The sequence below is a fragment of the Sciurus carolinensis genome, chromosome X (genome assembly GCF_902686445.1).
Source record: "Sciurus carolinensis chromosome X, mSciCar1.2, whole genome shotgun sequence".
NCBI classification, from domain to species: Eukaryota; Metazoa; Chordata; class Mammalia; order Rodentia; family Sciuridae; genus Sciurus; species Sciurus carolinensis.
Genome location: NC_062232.1, coordinates 117996138 through 118019137, shown reverse-complemented (window position 1 = coordinate 118019137; position 23000 = coordinate 117996138). Strand labels below are relative to the sequence as shown.

At 36.2% G+C, this 23000-nt stretch overlaps 1 protein-coding gene across 1 annotated transcript in view; it reads left to right on the top strand.

Moving 5' to 3' along the window:
- The first annotated feature begins 5103 nt into the window (after positions 1-5103).
- The window catches only part of F9 (coagulation factor IX), a 30651-nt gene continuing 12754 nt past the window's right edge, over positions 5104-23000 (top strand). Inside the window, exons 1-5 of the mRNA XM_047537173.1 lie at positions 5104-5256; positions 10147-10310; positions 10512-10536; positions 14448-14561; positions 21719-21847. Of these exons, the coding sequence (XP_047393129.1) occupies positions 5169-5256; positions 10147-10310; positions 10512-10536; positions 14448-14561; positions 21719-21847 (520 nt within the window). The 5' untranslated portion in view covers positions 5104-5168. The remainder of the gene's footprint in view (positions 5257-10146; positions 10311-10511; positions 10537-14447; positions 14562-21718; positions 21848-23000) is intronic.

Sequence of the window (23000 nt, the reverse complement as noted above, 5' to 3'; positions counted from 1 at the left end):
GGTTCCATCCTCAGCACCACATATGAATAAATAAATAGAAAAACGATATTGTGTCCAATTACAACTAAAAATAAAAAAAGAACCGAAGCCTAGAAACAGAACTACATAATACAGTTAACTGATCTTTAACAAAGGAGCAAAGATAGTCCTTTCAACAAATCATGCTGGAACAAATGGACATTCACATACAAAACAATCTAGACAAACTTTAAAATGGATCAAAGACATAAATGTAAAATACAAAACTATAAAACTCCTAGAACATAACAGGAAAAATCTTTATGGCCCTGGGTTTGGTGATGACTTTCTAGATATAACACCAAAGGCAAGATCCATGAAAGAAATTATTGATAAGTTGGAGTCCATTCAACTTTAAAATTTCTGCTCTATGAGAGTCACTGTCAAAAGAAAGAAAAACACAAGCCACAGACTAGAGAAAATATTTGTCAAGGTACATCTTAGCAAGGACTGTTATTAAAGATAAAGAACTCTTAAAACTCAACAATAAGAAAATAGTCTCATTAAAACAGGCCAAAGGCCTTAACAGATACCTCACCAAATAAGATATACAGATGGTAAAGAAGTATAGGAAAGATATTGGACATCATATGTCATCAGGAAACTGCAAATAAAAACAATGTGGTAATACTACACACCTATTAAATTGACCAATATCCAGAACAATGAAAACACAAAATGCTGGAACAACAGAAATTCTATTTCATTGCTAGTGAGAATGCAGAATGGCACAGCCACTGTGGAGGACAGTTGGACTTTTTCTCACAAAACTAAACAAGTTTCTTCCAAACAATCCAGCAATCACATTCCTCATTATTTACCCAAAGGAAATGAATTTTATGACCACACAAAAACTTGCACACAGGTGTTTATAGGAACTTTACTAACAACTGCCAAAACATGGCAGCCACCAAGATGCCCTTCAGAAGGTAAATGGATAAATGGAATATTATTCAGTGCTAAAAGGAAATGAGCAATCAAGTCATGAAGAGACAGGAAACTTAAAAGTTTATTAGTAAGTGAAAAAAGTCAATGTGAAAAGACTATAATAACTACATAATTCCAACTATATGATTTTTTAAAAGGCAAACTGGAGACAGTGAAATTAAAAAAAAATGATCACTGGTTGCCAGCAGTTAGGAGGTAGAGAAGGTAAAGCACAGAGGATTTCAGGGTAGTGAAACTCCTCTGTATAATACTACAATGACTACATGTCATTACACATTTGCCCAAACATTTAAAATGTACACCACCAAGGGTTAACCCTAATGTAAACTATGGATTCTGGGTGATAATGATTTGGGCAATACAGGTTCATCAATTTTAACAAGTATATCACTCTGGTGGGGATATTGATAATGGGGGAGACTGTGTACTTGTAAGGACAAAGGGATGTCATGGTTTGGATGTGAAGTATCCCCCAAAAGTTCACATGTGAGACAATGCAAAAGGTTTGGAGGAGAAATGATTGGATTATGAGAATCTTAACATAATCAACAAATGAGGCAGGTGAGGTGTGACTGGAGGAGGTGGCATTGGGGGCGTGGCTTTGGGGTATATATTTGTATCTGGAGAATGGAGTCTCTCTCTGTCTGCTTCCTGATATCATGTGAGCTGCTTCCCTCTGCCACACTCTTCTTCCATGATGTTCTGTTTCACCTAGAACCCTGAGGAAAGGAGTCGGCTGACTATAGACAGACCTCTGAAACTGAGAGCCCTTGGATTTTTCCTTCTCGAATTATTTTTGTCAGGTCTTTCAGTTGCAGCAGAGAAAAAGGTGATTAAAACAGGGGATATATGGACAATTTCTGTACCTTCCTTTCAATTTGGCTATGAACCTAAAATTTCTCTAAAATATAAAATATTTAAATGAAACATAATAGGATGCATAATTATTCCAAAGAAAATTATATATACAGTTAGACCCTTAAAGCATATACAGGATCTAAGTGCTGAAAAAATATCACAAAATGTTGATGTAAGAAATCAAAGACACACACACACACAAAAAAAAAAAAAATCAAAGACACAATAAATGGAAATATATACATATCACATTCATGAATTGGGAAAACTCAACACATTATTGATGTCAATTCCCCTAAAATGATATATATGTTTTAAAATAATTCCTATAAAAAACTCAGGAAGGTATTTTTAGATACAAATAAGATAATTCTAAAATTTATATGAAAAGGTACAGTCCTTTGGCATAGAACTATCTTTCCAAAGTAGAGGAAAGTGGGCAGAATCACCCAACCTGATAGAAAGGCTTCCTCTTATAGGTACACTAGCCATGTAAGTGTGATACTGACAGAAGGATAAATACATTCATGGAACAAAACAGAGCACCTAGAGATAGACCCCAAACAAGATGCTCAAAGGGTTTGTGAAAAAAGCATATAAGCCATTCTATGAAGGTAGGATAGTCTTTTAAACATATGGCACTAGAGGAATTAGACATCCATAGGGAGAAAAAAAAAGCTTGACCTAAACCTCATACCCTACACAAAAATAATCTTGAAGTGGAGCATGGATGTAAACCTAAAACTGCAAACCGTAAAACATTTAGGAAAAATACAGAAAATCATCTAGTGTTAGTGGAAGACTCTACATATAATCCATAAAAGAAAAAATGAGAAACTGGATTATATTAAAACCAAAAAGTTCTGCTCTGTGAAAGAACTAGTCAAGAGGATGAAAAGACAACCTGAAGATTTGAAAACATATTTACAAACCACATAACTGACAAATGACTCATATCTAGTATAAAGAACCTTTAAAATCCAACAATAAAAAAATCAAACAATCTCATTGGGAAAGGGACAAGACATGAACAAACATTTTACAGTAGAGGATGTGTAGATGTCAAGTAAATGAAACAATGTTAAATCATTAGCCATTAGGAAGACACAAGTTTAAAACAATGAAATATCACTATGCATGTATCAGAATGACCAAAATAAAAAATATTGACAGTATCAAATGCTTGCAAGAATGCAAAAGAATGGGGTCACTTACACACTGCTATTAGAAATCTAAATTGTTCAGCCACTTTTGGAAACAGTTTGGAAGTTCATTAAAAAACTAAACACACAATTACTGTATGACCAAGAAATCACATTCCTGGGCATTAATCCCAGAGAAACATAAAAGTTAGATCCACACAAAAGCCTTTATATGAACGTCTATAGCACATTATTGCAATAGCAAAAATACTGGAAACAATCAAAATGCCTCTTAGCAGGTGAAAAAACTATACCACAACCTCACTATGGAATACTACTCAGCAATAAAAAGGAATTAACTATTGAAACATGTAATAATCTAGATGGATCTGAAGGGCACTGTGCTGAGTAACAAAAGCCATCTTGAGAAGCAGTCATATATTGTCTGATTCCATTCACGTAGCATTCTCATAGAGATGATAAGAGATTAGTGTTGCCAGGAGTTAGGGATGATTACAGGGAGAAAGGGGAGTGTAGTAGCACAAGCTAGACTTTTAGTGATAGAATTGTTCTGTATATTAAGTGTAATGATGTTTATATTAATCTACACATGTAATAAAATGTATGTATATATTTCCATATATATTTCCATGTATATATTTCCAATATATACATATATACATACATGATACCAAATGTCTATTATCTATTTTTTATATTGTGCTATATTTATATAACTTGTGAACATTAAGAGTAACTGGGTGAAAGGTACGTGAATTCTCTTTGTACTGTTTTTTTGCAATTTCCTGTGACTCTACAATTATTTTAAAAATTAAGGGCCAAGTACAGTGACACATGCCTGTAATCCCAGCAACTCAGGAGGCTGAGGCAGGAGGATCATGAGTTCAAAATCAGCCTTAGCAACTTAGCAAGGTCCTAAGTAACTTAGCAAGACCCTGTCTCTAAATAAAATATTTAAAAAGGCTGGGGATGTGGCTCAGTGGTTAAGCACCCCTGGGTTCAACCCCCAGTACCAAAAAAAAAAATCGATGATAAGAATATTTACTGATTCCTAGTTAGAAACAAAAAATACCAGAAGAGAATGGGATAGCATCTTTAATGTGCCAAAAAAATAGTCAACCTAGAATTCTATATTCAACCAGATTACTTTAAAAATGAAAGGAAAATGGAGACATTTTCAAATAAACCCAAACTAAGAAAATATATAATGAAATCTACACTATCAAAATTGTTAATGAAGCCAGGTGAGGTGGTGCATGCCTATAATTCCAGCAGCTGAGGAGTCTGAGGCAGGAGGATCACAAGTTCAAGACCAGCCTCAACCACTTAGCAAGACCTTGTCTCAAAATAAAAAGGACTGGGGATGTGGCTTAGTGGTTAAGCATCTCAGGGTTCAATCCTTAGTAGTGTAATAGATAGAAACCTGGATGTACACAAAGAAATGAAGAGTATCAGAATGATAATAAATGTATCTAAATATAATAGATGTTGCCTACTTTTAAAATTTCTTTGAAAGATTGTTGATTATTTAAAACAAAAGAAATAACAACATAGGATGTATAATGTGTAAAAGTAAAATATTTCACAATAATATCACAAAGAATAGCAGGTAAATGGTAGCATACTTGTATCTACTGTCAACACTATATGTGTAGTGGTATAACACCATATATTAATATATACTATTATATGATAATATTCACAAATTTACTTGTTTATATTAATATATGCTTATATGTGTATGAATACACATATGTATGTAAATGAGTACACATCTACATGTACACATGTGAGGACATATATACACATTCATACATACATGTATTCTGAAACGAAGTCCATATGTTTCACCATACAGAATCATGACAAAGATAAAATGGGTCCCACTGATGGAACTGGCTCTCACAGAAGCTATAGCCACTGCACCTATCCCTACTCTGAAGATGTGTCACTTCCTGCTTCAGCCTCTAGTCAGCTACTGTTGCAAAAGCCCATGAAATCAGAGGTGAATTTGAATGATGACCACTGCCCATTCTCTTCAATTGACCCATGAGGCCATTGGAAAAAGCCCAAAGACCCACCAACAGAGATGAACATTATTCCCAGAAGTAAATAGAGCTCTGGTTGTACTTTGGAACAATTGATCAACTTTTCCACTTGCACAATCTGCTAGCAAAGGTTATGCAGTGCCTGAACATGATCATGGCAGAATCACCAGGCCTCATCTTCATCTGCCTTTTTGGATATCTACTCAATGCTGAATGTACAGGTTTGTTTCCTTTTTAAAAATACTTTGAATACAATTGTCTTTTAGATATAGAAATGTCTGTGTTGTCTTCTTCACTAAATAATGATTATATGATTTGGTAGTTTTAAGATTCTAGAAGCCAGCATGTGCATTGAAAAGTGCTGGCTCTGTGGTAGATGGGTCTTCTTCATTTTTAAAACTAAATAGATTTACAATGCTTTTGATGCACTTTTTATTTAATGGACACTCTTGAACTTATGATCTTACTGTGTAATTCCCCTCAGAAAACATTTGCCTCCTTGGTTTTAAAACGTTGAAAGTAGGACAATAACAAGGGAACAGCAGAATATGCAAAAAAAAAAAAATACTTTTTTACTTACCACTTTAAAACCAAAATGGAAAACATCAAAACTACAAACAATTTTATTTACACAAAAAGTTTTATTTGAAGATAACATGATAAGTTTCAAAATTTTAAAACTATATAATGAGGTATGTCTTTAATTTTTAAAATTATAACCTTCCATTTAAAGCTTTAGTTAATACCAGAAGATTAACCATTCATTAATAAGTTGTTATTTGTCGTGAAAAATTTTTCCATGGATTGGGAATAAATCATATTTTTCTCTGATTCCATAATGTCTCAGAGTTGATATCTGATACTCAGATGAGCTCCCTAGGGAACAAAAACAAGTCCACAAACTGATGGAAAGAGTAGGTACTTAGTTAATGCAATGTATATCACTTTGTTTTTTCACAACTACAGCGACAATAATACTCTCTAGGAGAAGGTACACAGGGAAGAACTTATTCCATTTAGACAAATGGCATGTTCTCACAGGAAGCATTTATCACACTTACTTGTCAACCTACTAGAATCAACACTAGTAGCTGACAGTGCCAGGATCAGGGGTGCCAACCCTAAAGCATCACCAGAAAGCAGACTGGTCCTGTGGTTTCCATTCTAGACATGATGTCAGCTATGGAATCAGACTGAAATACAGAAATAATGATATGAGAATGCAAAGGTTAAATTGAACTAGCAAAGTGGGTAGAATTAAATAAAAAAAAATGTTGGAAAACTCACACAGCAGGACATGAAGCCAGGTCATTAGACATATCTCATCAGTGTGACATATGGGAGGACAAAGGATTCAAACCCTTCCTTTAAAATAAGTGGTGAGATGATGGAGGTTATAAGAGGGCTGCTGCCCCCCTGAAAACCTCAGATGCTGGGGTGAAAAATGATTGAAAGAGAAACCAGGGTTTCAGAACTGGGGAAACAATGACTAGAGATAATCCTGAATAGGGGTTAAATATATAATCCCCAGAAAACACTGAGAACAAAGGCATTGGGATTATGGAGTCACTGTTGTAAGAATTAAAAGGCCCTTGAGGAGAGGACTAGGGTAATTTGCCTAGGTATGGACAGCATTCATACAGTACTCTCTTCTGTAAAACTGTCACTGGCTTCTGGAAAGAGGAGATATTGCATTTTCATGGCTGCTACTCTTAAGTATTACTGCATCAATCTGGAATTTAGAAATCAAAATTATTCTGAAATCAGTTCAGTTTCATCAAGTTACTATGGCATGGTATCAGGGGCATGGGCATAAACCAGACTTCCTCTTTGACCTAAAGCATCATGAGATTGGGTGAGAGATTTTGATATAGTAATAAAATGTGTAATACATGCTAAGGGAGCACAAAGGGACACAATAAATGGGGAAATACTTGACAAACAGACAATATTTGGAGCTGGGTCTTAAGACATGAATAGGAGTCCACTGTCCTTAAATATCTGATCTAGGGTGTTCTATGCAGAGGTGATCCCTCACATGCAAAAATTCAGATCCACAACAACGTGAGGTATTTCAAGAGCTTCACCTTGACTGTGACAAGTGAGGAAAACTAGGCAGAGCCAGGTCATCAGATAATAAAGACCCTAAACTAAGAAGACTGGACAATAGAACAAAATATGACGGTATCATAAGTGTAAATAAACATAAGGAGTAACACTGATGGTTGAGTTCAGATGCTTCATCTGGTAACACTCTAATGAACTGGTGGGAGGGCAAGATTTTGAGACCAGTCTTAAGGTTACTGCAATAATCCAGGTGAGACACAAGAGTTGGAACCTGGACAACAGCGGTCCAAAGAAGGAATTTAAAGATATTAAGGAAGTAGAACTGATATGATGTAATAACCACAAGAGTATGGAAGGTTCTGGGGAAGTATATGGAGCACATCTTAGGCATTTTGACTTTGATATGATTGCAGAAAGAGCAGAGTGCCTAAGAACAGACTCTGTAGTCAGACTACAGAGTCTAAATCCTAGCTCTGATGCTTTAGTGTGGTACCTTGAGCAAATTACTTAACCTCTTGGAACTTTAGTTTTCCTCACTTACAAAAATGAGATGACAGTACCTAATCTCATGGGACCATTGTGAGGATGAAGTGAGATAATGGATGCAAAGTACTGAGCAGTGTCCAGCGCAACAGAAGCACTGTATAAATATCAGCTATCACCAGCCACATTATGGTATACACTTAGGGAGTTGGAAAGATGATCTGGGATTCAGAAGACATATTTGCCTAGAGATGGATATTTGGGAATCAGTGTGGTATAAGCAGCAGTTACAGTCACATGTATGTAAGCATCTAAGGAGTGAATGTGGACATTGTGGCATCTAGTCCAGGGTCTAGAGGTAGTGATTGAATGCTCAATAAATTTTGTTGAAAGGGTTAGAGCCAAACTAGGGCACAGCAAATGAGGTCCATAGGACACAAATGCACTTGCACATCTGGATTCCTTGAATGTTGTATCCCAGATACCTTGTAAACCTTACTCTAGTCCCAGCCCTGGCAACAATGTATGAAGTTAAAAGTTAAAAGCTAAAATCCTGGAGCTGGAGCCTGGAGCAACCCTGAACATTTAAGGGTCAGTCAGAGGAAGGAGAGTCCATTGATTCAAGAGATAGATGGATAACAAGAATTAGAGCAAAGAATTAGAGCAAAGACTAGATAGAGGGCTTTCATGGAAAGAGTTTCCTAAAAAGACAGAGATCAACAATTAGAAATGTTTTGGTCAGGAAATACATGAGCTAAAAATTATCTTTTACAAGGTCATTGCTGATTGTGACAGTCTTTTCATTATATGGATGGGAGTATGGAAGGAAAAGAGCTGCCAAAGTGCATTAAAGAGCTAGAGAGAACTGAGAAAATTGAGAAGGAAAGAAGGGTCAGATGAGAGAAATAGGTGAAAGACAACCAACATACACTGGTATACAGATTATCTCACTGATCCTGTCAATAATATGGTAAGGCAGATACTCTTTTTTTATACCTTTATTTAATTATTTTATTTGTTATGTGGTGCTGAGAATCAAACCTAGTGCCTCACATGTGCTAGGCAAGTACTCCACCACTGAGCTACAATCCCAGCCTGGTGAATGCTCTTATCATACGACTGTTAAACCCATTTTACATTTCAGAAAGTTAAGGTACAAAGATTATGTGACTTGTCCAAGTTCACACAGTAAGAATCAGATATGTGATTCAAAACCAGGTCTGTCTGATCTGATTCTAAACACTGCTTTTTCACTCAACCATAGTATAAATGAATGCAGACATGGATTCTATTTAGCAGTGCCCAGGACCAAGTAAATGGATTGCTGAGCAAAGAGATGGACCTGGAGGAGTCGAGAGGCAGCAATATGTGATGGTACCCATGTGAAATTTGGTGATCCATATCTCTAAAGGCTCAGCTGCCTCAGAAAAGAAATAAGGCAAATGGCTACACAGTTCTAGGTCTTGGGATTGCAGGGGTGGTGCAGCAGTTACAAGGGGTAAAGGGAATCTGAGGAAGTTGGAAAGTGTAATGTGGAAGAGAAAAACCTAGGCTAAATTTAGAAAAACAAACAGTGAGCCCAAAGGGGACAAGGATACCAAGGCATTACCTTATAAAAATAAGGTAATTTAGTTCATTTCTTTTTCTTCCCTTCTATCTTCCCCTTTTCCTTCCTTCTTCCCTTCCTTGTTCCTTTTCTTTTCTTTCCTTCCTTCCTTCATAATCTCCTGAAAAAAGGAACAATCCAGGCAACTTCTTGAGTTACTACTATTAATTACATACAGGTACACCCATACATATGAGAGAGAGAATGTGTGTGTGCATGTGTGTATAGGATGAGAAACAGAGAGAAAAAGACAGACACAGAGAGGGGTAAGGCAGGGAAGGAGGGAAAGAATTTGAAGGCCTCAATCCTCCAGAGTTCAGGAACGTCCCTATAGACTACGCAGTCATAGTTAAAATAAACCATGTCCTGAAATCCAGACAAAAGCTTACATCACTGGAATTCCTATAATATAGGCCAACTGAAAGTGTTATGAGTCTGAAGATTAAAAAAATAATGATGCACTAGTTTTATTTTAACATCAAATGGAGGCACTAGGGTCACATTTGCAGCTGAACCCACAATTAGGCTTCTGCTCTTCAAGAGACATTTGTTGCAAAGTCACTGGGCAACTGCATCCTGAAAACACAGCCCAGCCAGGGTGATGGATCACCTTGCAAGGATCTGCAATGAGCTATTTTCAAGCGATGACAAAGTGTGAAGTTAACTGCTTATTTGAGAACTTTCTTTTTCATCCAAAGCAAATTCAAATATGGCTAAAAATCTGACCTTTTATTATTGGAGCTCTCCTAACTAAAAGAAAAATTGAATTTTAATTCCTAAATCTCCATGTTTATACAGTACCGTGGGATCATCATAGATTTTGGCTCCATGCCCCAAAGAGAAATTGGCTTTGGGATTACTTGGATTAAAAACAAAGCCTTTCTTAAGAGATGTGTTTAATTTTCATGATGTTTTCTTTTTTCTAAAGCTAAATAATGGTTCTTTTAAATTTCAGTTTTTCTTGATCATGAAAATGCCACCAAAATTCTAAGCCGGCCAAAGAGGTATAATTCAGGGAAATTGGAAGAGTTTGTTCGAGGGAACCTTGAGAGAGAATGCATAGAAGAAAAGTGTAGTTTTGAAGAAGCCCGAGAAGTTTTTGAAAATACTGAAAAGACTGTGAGTATTTCCACATAATATCCTTCAGTTGCAGAACAAAGGACAGAATACCTTTTAAAAAGAAAAAGGCAAAAATTTCTCTTTGGAATTTTAAGACATTCATACATATATTTACATTATAAATGTTATATAAGAGAAGGAATCAACATCAAAGCACTTTAAATACTACCATTAACTTGTCCTCTTTTTTATTCTTTATAGACAGAATTTTGGAAGCAATATGTTGGTAAGTAATTCATTTTATCCTCGATTATGCATTTTTCCCCTGAATAAAGAAATAATATAGTAAACTCTGTCAAAACAACTCAGAAAAATAAACCCAACTCTTTAACCCAAGATTGAATGTTGATATACTACAGGGTTATGCCAGCGTGGGAGGGATCAGCTGGCAGATAAGTTAACTCCTCCTCAGGGTTTCACAAAGATCATCATTCCACCCAGGAAGCTAGAAGGAAGAAACCCAAATGACTGCATCATGGAACTGAATAAGATTTTACAAACCTCAGCAGAGATTCAGAGAATGCTGATTGACAAGTCTTAAAAGTATTCCTCATTATAATGGCCTAAAAGTTCCTCCACCATCACCCTTGCATGCACACCCTTCTAACCTCCTCTCCACCTTACACACTGGGCTCCTTGCTTGCACTAGGATGCTCCCACACTAGAGGCTTTACCTGGCTATTTTAGCTGGCTTGTCCCAGCTTCCCCTGGGCTCACTGCCTAGCCTCCTTCAGGTCTTTGCCCCAATGTCACCATCTCTATGAGGCCTACTTTGACCATCTATTAATAGTTCAACTTACCCCAGGAACCCCACCACTCCAGACAACAATTTCGTGCTCTGTTTTTAGTACTAAAGGTTGAATAATCCTTACCCAAAATGATTGTTTCAGATTCACAATTTTTTTCAGATTTTGGAATATTTATTTAAATGTAATGAGATATCTTGGGGGTGGGAGCCAAGTCTAAACACAGGATTCATTTGTGTTTCATATACTGTTATACATATAGCCTGAAGGTAATTTCATGCAACATTTTTAATCATTTCATGCATGAAACAAAGTTTTATGGTGTAGAATTTTCCACTTGTGGTGTCATGTTGGCACTCATGAAGTTCTGGATTTTGGAGCAATTTGGATTTTGGATTTTCAGATTAGGGATACTCAACCTGGAACACTATTTGCCATGTTATATATCATAGCATTTTCTTACTTATACTATTTATCCTTGATTTTCTCCATTCCCCCCTACCTCACCCAATAATATAAGCTTCATTTTGGTAGGGATTCAATTGTTTCATTTACTGATGTATTCCTAGCACCTAGAACAATATCTGGAACAAAGGTACTCAGTAAATATTTGTCTACTAAATTGAAGAAAAGGAGGAAAAGTCACACTTTAATAACAACTCATTTTAAAACTAACTTCAAAGCCAGCAGGATTTTGAGTCAAGGGAAGTTTCACAGATTGACTTAGCTAAGACTCTGCATGGATAGGAACAAATTAGCCTGAACCCCAAATTTACTGAAGTCCATCAATTTGAAGTCCCTTTCTATTTGCCACAGTTCCCATTCTGAAGACACTATTAGGTGTTCTTATACCCTCATAACCCATAATCTCCCTGTTTTTTGTTTTTAATTCATGAGCAAAGAAAACATTCTCTCTGTTATATTGCTTTATCTTCCCTGCCTTGTTCTTAGGAATGAATGCTACCATGACTTTCTACTGAAATATCCCACCTAATATTCATCCAAATAAGTCTTTTAAATTCTTTATTCCTAATGAATTTAAAACTTTGAATCTTGTGACATACTTTTAAAACCAAATCGACATCTACTTTTCCAAAATCAATATTCCTAGTTATATTTAAGTCCCCATGATTCCTTCATTGCCCACCCCACGTACACCACAGTTTCAGCAGCATATTTTGAAGTTGGGCACCTGCCTTCTAGGTCACACAGGTGCATTGTTTGCTATACCTCAGGTTTAGATACCTGGGAAACATCAAGGGTATGCTTCTGTCACTAATGCTTGGTCTACCAAAAAACAAAATAAAAACAAGAACTAAAAAGAAACAAACTCCATGTCTCTTTCCACATGCAGCTGAGATTCCAATCCACAAAAAAAGTAGCTTATGCTATTTCTCACATACAGCAGGGATCCAGGCTCCTCACTGCTGTCCTGTTCTCTACCTTTAACTCGCCACACAAAGAGGTGGTTGAAGAAGAATCACCACCTAATCACATTAACTAGCATCTGTCAGGAACTTTAGAGAATGCAGTTTTCAGAAGGAGTTTATAGCATTCCTATAACATTTAACTCTCACACCATCCTTGTGAGCAAAGCCTTATGAATCTCATTTTTGCATAGAAGGCTACTGAGGCTTAGGGAGGTTGAGGGACTTGCCAAAGGTCACGCAGCTAAGAAGTCACGGAACCCAGAAGAAAACCCAATCCCTTGCTTCCACTATTATACTTCATGGCCTTCAAATCTAAACACAGTTATTCATTAAACAGGAACCTAGTAGTCTTAAATGGGAATCTCTCACTTGGCAAGGCCTTGTTTCTTGTTGTCTTTGACCCCTACTGACTATGGCTTTGTCTGAGTCCTAAGTACACACAGACAAGAACCTAAAGGAGAACCAAATGCAGGATAAAATGACACTCATTTTAAAGATATGTCTCAGCAAATGAGTTCCTGTGTAGCTGGCTGCAAGCCCAGACCCTTTCAGTGAAACATCCTAAATAATTCAGATTTGTTGGTCTATAATATAAAGTGCAAATGTAGCTCGTTTTTTAGACCAGTTCAGAACATCAATAATAATAAACCAGAGATAATGTATTTTGTTTTCATAGAATTGGAACAAATTGAAGTATCTGTGCAAGAGCACATTGGATCAAGGGGCAGAGGGGACAAGGTCTAATTTTTATAGCAAGCAGATTTTCCAGAGAGAGACTACTTCTGAGAAAGTGATATTAGTCCCTTAATTAATGGAACCTGAATACATGCTTCATCAGAGAGGAGGGAGAATGGGCAGGCATCCACACACTGGATTTTAGAGTTTTGCTTTGATGTGTAACTAATAATTAGAAATTTCTCTTTGATTTTCCCCCTTTTCTCTTTCTTTGACTCCTACTGTCATCATTATCTCTTACTCTTTTCTTACTCATATATCGCGTCTTACTGATCTAGCTACTGTTCTTTCCTCAGGGCTATTTTTCTGAGCTCAAAGTGTGCACCACTCTCCCTTCTGGTTGTATTCATTCTTTTCTCCTGAAGTTTTCTTAGAAGTATGCATTGAGACAGAGAATGAAGAAATCAAACTTACAGAGTCCCTTCTCATCCTGACCCATCCCCTCTTGCCTATGCCTTCCTCCTATCGTCTTACTACCAGTGTCTTCAAAGACTTTCAAGAACTGCAAATGTAGAAACTTCAGAAAAGGTACATTGGAAAGCCAATCTATGCCCAAATAAAGCACACTGCAGAATCTTTTAAAATTCCATATGATATATTGAACATTGTTTCTCACTTTACCTAAACCATTTGGAACCTAACTTGTAAGACAGTAAACTATCTTTAAGCAGTAACAGATGCTTCTGGCTTCTTTTCTATTGTCTTGAACCCTTACTATATATGATACTTAAAGGTTAAGTGATAATACATTTGTTCCATGCCTAGGCCACCAATTCCTTGAGTGGAAGCACCATTTATTATCTCACTCTGCTTGCTCAGCAAGACCTGCAAAAAATCAGGCTTTGTATGATATGTAGGCGATGTTTGTTGAAATGATTTGCTTTGATGTAGAATTATCTGCTATAATTCTATATAATTCTCATCCTATACCAATATGGTACATTTCTTATATAAAGATGTTCTTCTCTCTCTTTCCTTGGATTGCATAAACTGTGTACATGCCTTCCTTGGGGCAATTTCCTGGGACAGGGTTAACCTAAAAATCTTTGCTGGGCTGTTTTTTAGAAACCAAGTAAGACAGAAGCAACACTTGCCTATAGGCAACTGCCTTCCAAGTCAATTGTCCTGCTCTGGCTCAAAAATCAGACTCCTATCCCCATAAGGGGAGGACTGGACATCCTAAGCAATTTATCTGATAATTTTCCATTTCTTAACCTATCTCAAAGATGGAGATCAGTGTGAGTCCAATCCATGTTTAAATGGCGGCAGTTGCAAGGATGACATTAATTCCTACGAATGTTGGTGTCAACTTGGATTTGAAGGAAAGAACTGTGAATTAGGTAAGTAAATATTTTTTTGATTATTCATGGTTCAAAGTTTCCTTTTGAAACCAGATGAAACTGGAAAATGCAATGTTTATGTATCATGAGCTTCTCTTAAAAACATACTTTCAGGCTCAGTACAGGTGGCACACACCTGTAATCCCAGCAACGTAGGAGGTTGAGGCAGGAGGACAAGGCCAGCAATTTAGCAAAACCCTGTCTTAAAATTAAAATAAAAATAAAAAGAACTGAGGATGCAGCTCAGTGTCAAGGTGTTACTGAGTTCAACCCCCAGTACCAAAAAAAACAATTTCAAAGTTTATAAACAGTCACTTCATCTGTAGTCACAGTTTGCCAGATATAAGCTCAAGCAATCATATTCAGAGCAGTAACACTATCTGGTAGCTAACATTAGATGATAATATTGTTTCACTCTATTTATTAATCCTCAATACAACCATATGTGGTCAGTACCATTATTATCTCCACTGTATGCATGAGAAATCTACAGCTCCAACAGCTCAAAAATCAGAGAGGTATAAGTGGTTGAGCCAGGACTTGAATTTCAGTTTGACTAAAACCCGTGCTTCTAACAACTATGCTCAAAACTCAGAGAAAATTGAACCCATAAAATTGTTTGAACTCATGACTAAATTGCTATCAGCCTAGGCAGTAGAAGTCAATTATGCACAGAACCAGGGGTATGACCGTCCAACTATCCCATATAATAGGAACTGCTCTACTCATACAAACCACTTCACCTGTTAAATTTGTTGACAAAGATTAGAGGTCATTCCCAAATTTGACCATACTAATCACATTTTTAAAAATTTAGGATTATTATATACTTAAAGCCTAGAATATTTTTGAGGTTTTGGTAACTGGAGCAAACCCCTAAGTCCTTTACCTAATTGATTATTAGCTCTGGATACAATAGTACAGGTATTCTGACCATGATTAGCACACAGTGCTACAAAGGAACACTCTTTCTGCTCTAAAACTGTAGAAGAATAGAGATGCAATCCCAGGGAAAGAATCTGATACCACAGGCTACATAACTAGGAAAAAGAGTAGAAAATTAGCAGGACACTGTTAAGGCATCATAGCCAGCCACCTGACAGATGAAAAAGGAACAAAATGAAATGAAATGTAGCAGGTGCACTTGTCCTATTGAGAAAGGGGGAAAAAAGTCACCTGAAATGTTGTTCAGAAATCCTTTCAGTACTAAGGGGAAATTGATTGATCATCGTCCCTTAAGATCTAAAAGATCTTAGAAGAAAAGAAAAATGTAACATGGAAAAAGCAGGTAAAAAGAAAGAAAACAGCAAATGCAGGTGGATGAACTAGTACAACTGGGCTGGACTCCCCTTCGCTTAGGTGTTCCAGTGTGGGGACAAGCCAATTTCTGGGTTAACTTTCCTGTGGATGTGTTCATTGGCCTAACATATCTAAAGTGCTATTTTCATCTGAAAGGTTATAATTTTAAATTCAGATTTATCTAGATAAATTTGATCCTGCTATTATGGAAATACAGAAATCCTTAGTCATTCATTATCGGCTTAAATAATAAAGCTATTAGAGCTAAGAAAATGAATAACTCAATTAGTCTCCATTACTATGTTGTAGTAAACTATCATTGAAAACATAAATGTCTCTATCTAGTTTAAAAATACAGATGTTTTAAAAGAAGGAAGAGAATTGCCTCAAGCAATGTAAATAAATATAGGCACAAAATATCTGTAACACTCTTTATATATGTGTGAGGTCATGGTCCACAGAGAAAAAATGCTAAGTCTACGACTGGCATGGTCTCAATACTTTCAAGTTCCCACATTTCTACAGCCACCACAACACTTGGCCTCTAGGGTATATTGATTTCACCCAAACAATCTGATCAAGGTTTAGAAAAATCTTTTCAGCTCTTTTAATTCACAATCAAATTGGGAATTCTCTCAAAATGTTCTTTATCTCAGACACTCTAAGAAAGTAACAACAAAAGCATATACAAACTCCTATTTAAGCTTGTTGCCTCCAGCTGAACTAAAGACTAATCTCAAAAGCCACTAGATAGCACAGTTTATAGAGTCTCTTTGCCCCAAATGCCTTGCTTTACCCTGTCTTAGAAAAGGAAAGGAGATTTCCATTGTCAGGACCTTTTTGTTTTCTTTTCCCCTTGCAATCAAGTTCTTCCTCAGGGGAGAGAAGTACAAACATTGAGGGCATGCTTTCTGGTTAGAAGAATAGCAATTAATTGGTTACTGGGTCCTTTGGCTAGAATAAAGGCCTCCATATGTTCCCAGCTGCACATCAAATCCAAATCTCTTTCAGAGAGATCAAGGTCTATAAGGATTCAGTCATCTCTGCCCCTTCTAAAGAATACAAGAAGCATTTTCCCACAGTAAGGTAGGATGAAAAGAAAAAATTCACAAGCAATAAATACTTGGGTTTTTATTTTTCATTTTTGCAGCATATCACAGACACTTCTGTCTTATTTACTATGTATTTCTGTGGAGGGGGAAAAAAGAACGTTTAACTGAAGAATGTTGAATTTAACCACTTTTTGGTAAACTTGTTATACAGAACATCTTTTGTCCAAGTTTTGCTTGGCACATCAGTAGATATATCAGGGAAGGTGAAAGTAGGGTAAAATAAAACTATAACTTTTGTCAGTAGGCACAAGGGAATTAGAAATAGTGTTCATGCTAATATGCAGGAAGAAGAATAGATGCTTGATGCTCTTCAACAGACAGTCTAGGCACAGAAATCAGCCTCAAAATCAGGGAGAACCCATACCCAACATAGTATGTGACTTAGTGCTCAATAATTGATGAATGAGTTCCATTCTGATTGTTTCTTAGGTCCTGCCCTATTGACCTCTTCCCCAGAATTCCCTATGCCATTGTTCTGTTTCTAGAATCCTGAGCCTTTTACCTGAGGGTAAAAGACTGCTGATTAGGCAGTCATCTTTCCCACTACATGCACAAACCAAGTCAGAGATTAAGAGAGGCAGCAACATTTTGGGTCACAAAAGGCAATGACAAATGTTCCTCATTTTTCCAATGATTAAGAGTTCTAGTTACTTAGCCAAGGACACAGAAAGGGAATTGAGGAAAACCACACCACGTTTACTCATTCCCACTGTGCATGCCCTGGAACAAAATGAGGCTACTCCTACCACCCACCTCTGTTAACTTATCACAATCTCATATTGACTGAACATTCCAAAGGTGGTATTTGATTTGGCTGAACACCTTAGTATTTCTTTGTAGCAATAATATGATAGCCAATAACAAGAAAAGAGCTAGGGATATTATCAGCATTTGTTAAGGAAAATAGTCCTAAAAATAAGTGAATAAAAAAGACAAAATATCATCTTTTTGGATCAAGCACTTGATGGATTATTGGTAACAAAGATTAAAGCTCAGGCTAGTCCCTTTGTTCACCTGATGAGAGCTGACTTGCCTTCCTTATTTCCTGAAGTATCAGTAAGGACTGAAGTATTACTTCAGGTCTATGCTAGCATATATAGCCCAGAGTTTTAAAATTTAGATTTATCACTCAAAAATTCATGATAGCCTCCCAAACCATATAGTCACTATGCTAGCTTGAGTTCCCCCATAATAAACAGTCTGTTAACATAAGCTTTTTTATTAGGGTGTGAAGTCATAGGAGTCAAGAGTAAGGAACAGGAGAGTAAGGCTATAAGGAAAGGAGAACCAATAAGATTATCAGTAATCAAACTACTTGCCTGGAACTGCAACTGACTGATCTCCTGGGACTATCTCCAAAAGCCAGGTGAACTGATCTTAGGTTAGTCCACCTGAGAGACAAGAAGAGGCGAAAGAATTTGTTCATCAGCATCTGCTCCCATTGGGTGCTTGGGCATCCAGAGAGTCATATGACATCCCTCACTTCAGCAGAGAAGCCCCAAGGCAAGATGTGAAATGCACCTAGACCAGATATAAGCCAAGGCAATTCAAAGCTGCAATCATGTGAAGTCAGCTAAAGTACAGGTAGAGCCCATAACTATAGTACCAGTAAAAGACATAGGTGAGGTTGAGAGGAATAAAGGTGGTACATAGGAGGTATTGAATACAGTCACTCATTCTTCAAACAGTCCGTGATAACTACACTGAACATTTCTTAGCATTTCTATTGAAAGCTGCATAGTTGTTGAACATATAAGTGGAATGTGTCTCATATTCATTGGGTTCCAGTGCTGCTCTAGAGACAGAAACAGGCCCAAGGGCAGAGCATATTTCTCCTAACTGAGCAGGTCTCAGCTAGCAAGCCCTGAACCATGCTACTTCCTGTTATTAAGACTGCATAGGAGAAACAAAGAGAAAGCACAGTAATTAGAGAATACAAACTGAGATGGCAGGAATAAGCTAACTATACCAAGAATCACAATTAATGTGAATTGGGGTTCGACTAATGTATTAATGACAACTTTCAGTCTGAAGTTAAAATCTAATTTGCATACTGTTGACAAAAGAGGTCCTTAAAAGAAAATTACACCAGGAGGCTAAGAGAAAGGAATATAAAAGGAATTATCAGGTAAATGCTAACAAAAAGAAAACCAGCAAAGCAATTGTAACATCAGACAAAATAGAATCTAAGATGAAAAGCTTTACAGGAGACAAAGAAAGATATTTCATATTAACAAGGGAGATTTCACAGCAGAGTAAGAATGGAATGCTTAGCACTGTCAACACATAATATCTTTAGCATTTAAAAGGACCCTATTTCATTCTCTTGTGTTTTATACTTATCTATCTCATCCATCTTCACGTTGTTTATAGGCCCTTATGGACTTCTCAACACCCCAGTTTCTAGGGATCTCCAGATTCTACTTCTGGAGGTAACTTGTTAAACTGGCTAGCTCTGGAAGCCAAGCAACTTCTAGAATAACTAAGCAACAGATACTACACCTCAGTGCAGAAGGAGTATCTACAGAAAATTAGGGGACTGCTCCTGCTTTTCTTGTTTGCTGAAAGAAATAAAAGTGTGAGGTTGGGGTTGTGGCTCAGTGGTAGCGCACTTGCCTGGTATGTGTGAGACACTGGGTTCAATCCTTAGCACCACATAAAAATGAACAAATAAAGTCATTCTGTCCCTCTACAATTACAAAAAAAATTAAAAATAAAGTAAAATAAAGGTCCATTTACAACTAAAAATATTTTTAAAAAATAAATAAAAGTATAATTTTCAGAAAAATGATTGTATATATAGAAAACCCAAAGCACCCAAAGAATTAGAAGAAATAAATACAGAAAGACTGCTGGACATACAAATATTGATTATGTGTCCATATACCAGCAACAATTAGAAAATAAGTTTTATAATAGAATAAAAATGAATGCTTAGGAATGAAAGTAATAACTATGTGCAAAATTTATACACAAAAATAAGCAACATTATTGAAAAAATTAGGGGAGACCTAAATAAATGAATGGATAGGCTATATTCATGGATTAGTGGATACAATACAGTAAATATAACAATTGTCTCTTAATGGATTCAATGCAACACCAATCAAAATTACAGTAGGCATTTTTTTGGTATATATGGAGTAGGACTACAAAGCTAGTTCTAAAATGTACATACATGAAAATGCAAAGGGCCAAGGATAGTGGAGACAATTTTGAGAAAGAATAAAATTGTAGTACTTTTACTACCAAACATCAAGAGTTAGAGAGATATATTAAGATAGTGTAGTATTGACACAAGGGTAGACCAATAGCTCAGTGGAACACAGAGAGTCTGACACAAGGGTAGACAAATATATCAGTGGAACATGGAGAGTTCATGTGCATGTATGGAAACTTGATTTACAACAGAGATGCCACTTCAGTAGAGTAGGGAATGATTATTCTTTTCAATGAATAGTGATGGGCCAATTATACACCCATATAAGGGAAAATACATCTGAATCCCTACCTCACACCATGCACCATAATCAAATACAAGTGAACTAAAGATCTAAATGTGAAATATAAAACAATAAGGTTTTAAATTCATTAACTTGGGATAAGCAAAAATCTCTTAAACTACATACAAAAAGTACTCACCACAAAGGAAAAAATTGATAAAATGGACTATATTAAAACTTAAAGATTCTGTTCAACAAAACACACCAGAAAGAAAAGTCAAGTCCCAGAATGGAAGAAGAAATTTGCCATATATATATGCTAATGGTAGAAATTTGAATTTGTAAAATTGCTTCAGAAAACTGCCTGGCAGTTATCTTCTGAACCTGAACATATGATCCAATAATTTGACTGATACATATAAATCCAGCAAAAACACAAGCTTTTGTTTCAGAATACATGTACAAAAATGTTTATTAAAGCATTATACGTAAAAGCCCCAAATGGAAAACAACCCAAATATCTATTAATAGAATGGCTGAATAAATGTTGTAATATTAATACAATGGAATATTACACAGCAATGTGAATGAACTACAGCTACACAAAATCACATAGATGAATCTATAAAATGTTAAATGAAAGACAAAGAAGAGGATATATTGTGAGTATGTGTTTACATGAAAGTCAGGAACTAGGAAAACTATTCACAGAAGTGCAGTAATGGTAACTTTTGAAAAGGAAGAAAGGTAGCAAGACTGGGAGACAGCATCAGGAGAATTTCTGGTGCTCTGATAATGTCCTATGTATTGATCTGTGCAGCAATTAAATAGGTGTATTTACTTTGTGAAAATTCATACAAAAGTCTTGTACACTTTTCTGAATGTGTTACATTTCAATAAACAGGTTTTTAATTGTAATCCATAATTTAGTGAAAGTAGAATATCTAGTCATTCAGCTTTACATCAAATCAAAATACTACTACCACTATTTTATGCCAGAGAATTTTATTTTTCTTTCCACTATTAGCTCCAGGCTCCCAAGCTTCTCACCACGAATATTCTCAGCTTATATTTGATGCATATGTGAGTCAGTAGTTGCATGTACTTTTTTAAAATATATTTTTAGTTGTAGATGGACACAATACCTTTACATTTATTTATATGTGGTGCTGAGGATTGAACCCAGTGCCTCATATGTGCTAGGCAAGCACTCTACAACTGAGCCACAACCCCAGTTCACCCAAGTACCCTTTAGAAAGGCATGTTAAATGATGCTATTACTATTGATTTTGCTTTCTTCCAGATGCAACATGCAACATCAAGAATGGCAGATGCAAGCAGTTTTGTAAAACAGACGTTGATAGTAAGGTGGTTTGTTCCTGTACTGAGGGATACCGACTTGCAGAAAACCAAAAGTCCTGTGAACCAGCAGGTGAAAATCTAAATAAGTTTTTTTTAAGAAAAATCTATATTTGAACCTTTAGCATTTTAACTCCCTAATTTTAATCTCTACTTACATCTACTTCCTTTTGAAATCAAACAAAAGATCAGTAGCATGAAATGGACAGATTGTTTTTCAAAATTTATCATCATTTTAAATATAAATTGTTATTTTGCACAGCTTAAATTTTTCTGTCAAATTTTTTCTCTGACCTTTAAATCACAAAGCAATTGATTTGTGTGATTTCTGTATACATTTGTAATTCATCAAGTCAAAGTAATGTAGTAATATAGTACTATACCAGAAAAGATACACAAATAATTGACTGATAGATTTCTAGTAGAAGGGTGGTGAATTTTAAGCATGAGTCTGTCAGGGCTTGACTAGTTTAGTTTAAGAAAGTTATCTCCTGACTTTATGCTTCAAGCTGAGTTTACACAGAGTGTCAGAATGGTTCCAGCAACTAACTGTTTAAGTTCTGCTAGGCTGATCGGCACTATCTTACAGAAGGAACAAAGCAATGCTTCCCAGTCATGCTGACCATGACACCATGTTGACAGTTGATTGGTGTATTCAGCACATCTCCAGTCCACTCTCATATTGCTCTTCTCTGAAGACAAAAGCAGTAGAAACTTTGTTCTGAAGAACATTAAACTCTGCAGGATCAATTATATTTGATGAATGAGACCCTTTTGGGAAGCGAGCCAGATATAATTTCTTTTGCATTTCCAAAGTCTGATATTTTATTAAATTGGTGCATTAAATCATGCACCATTCCTCTGTAACTGGGTTTGATACCTATTTTAGCAATTTATTGGGCAGACGAAATTAAAGTAAGGAACAGAATCCAGAAATATACATACTGCAACTAAAATGAAGAATCTCTAATGCTTCAGGGACTGTCCGCCTAAACTTCTGCCTGGTTCTTCACATATACTGCCTTAAAGCTCGCCTTCCTGGGAGGAGTGTGTGTATACGAGTGTGCACACACATTTGTGTGTTTGACTTTAAAAAGCTACCTTCCAGTGTAGACAGATGGCAGAGTAAAGTCCTTATAAGCCCTTCTAAGTTATAAGAGAGAAAAAGAATTGAGACCCACCTTTAACTATTATGAGTTACATTTGAGTGTAGCCTTTGCTTTAGT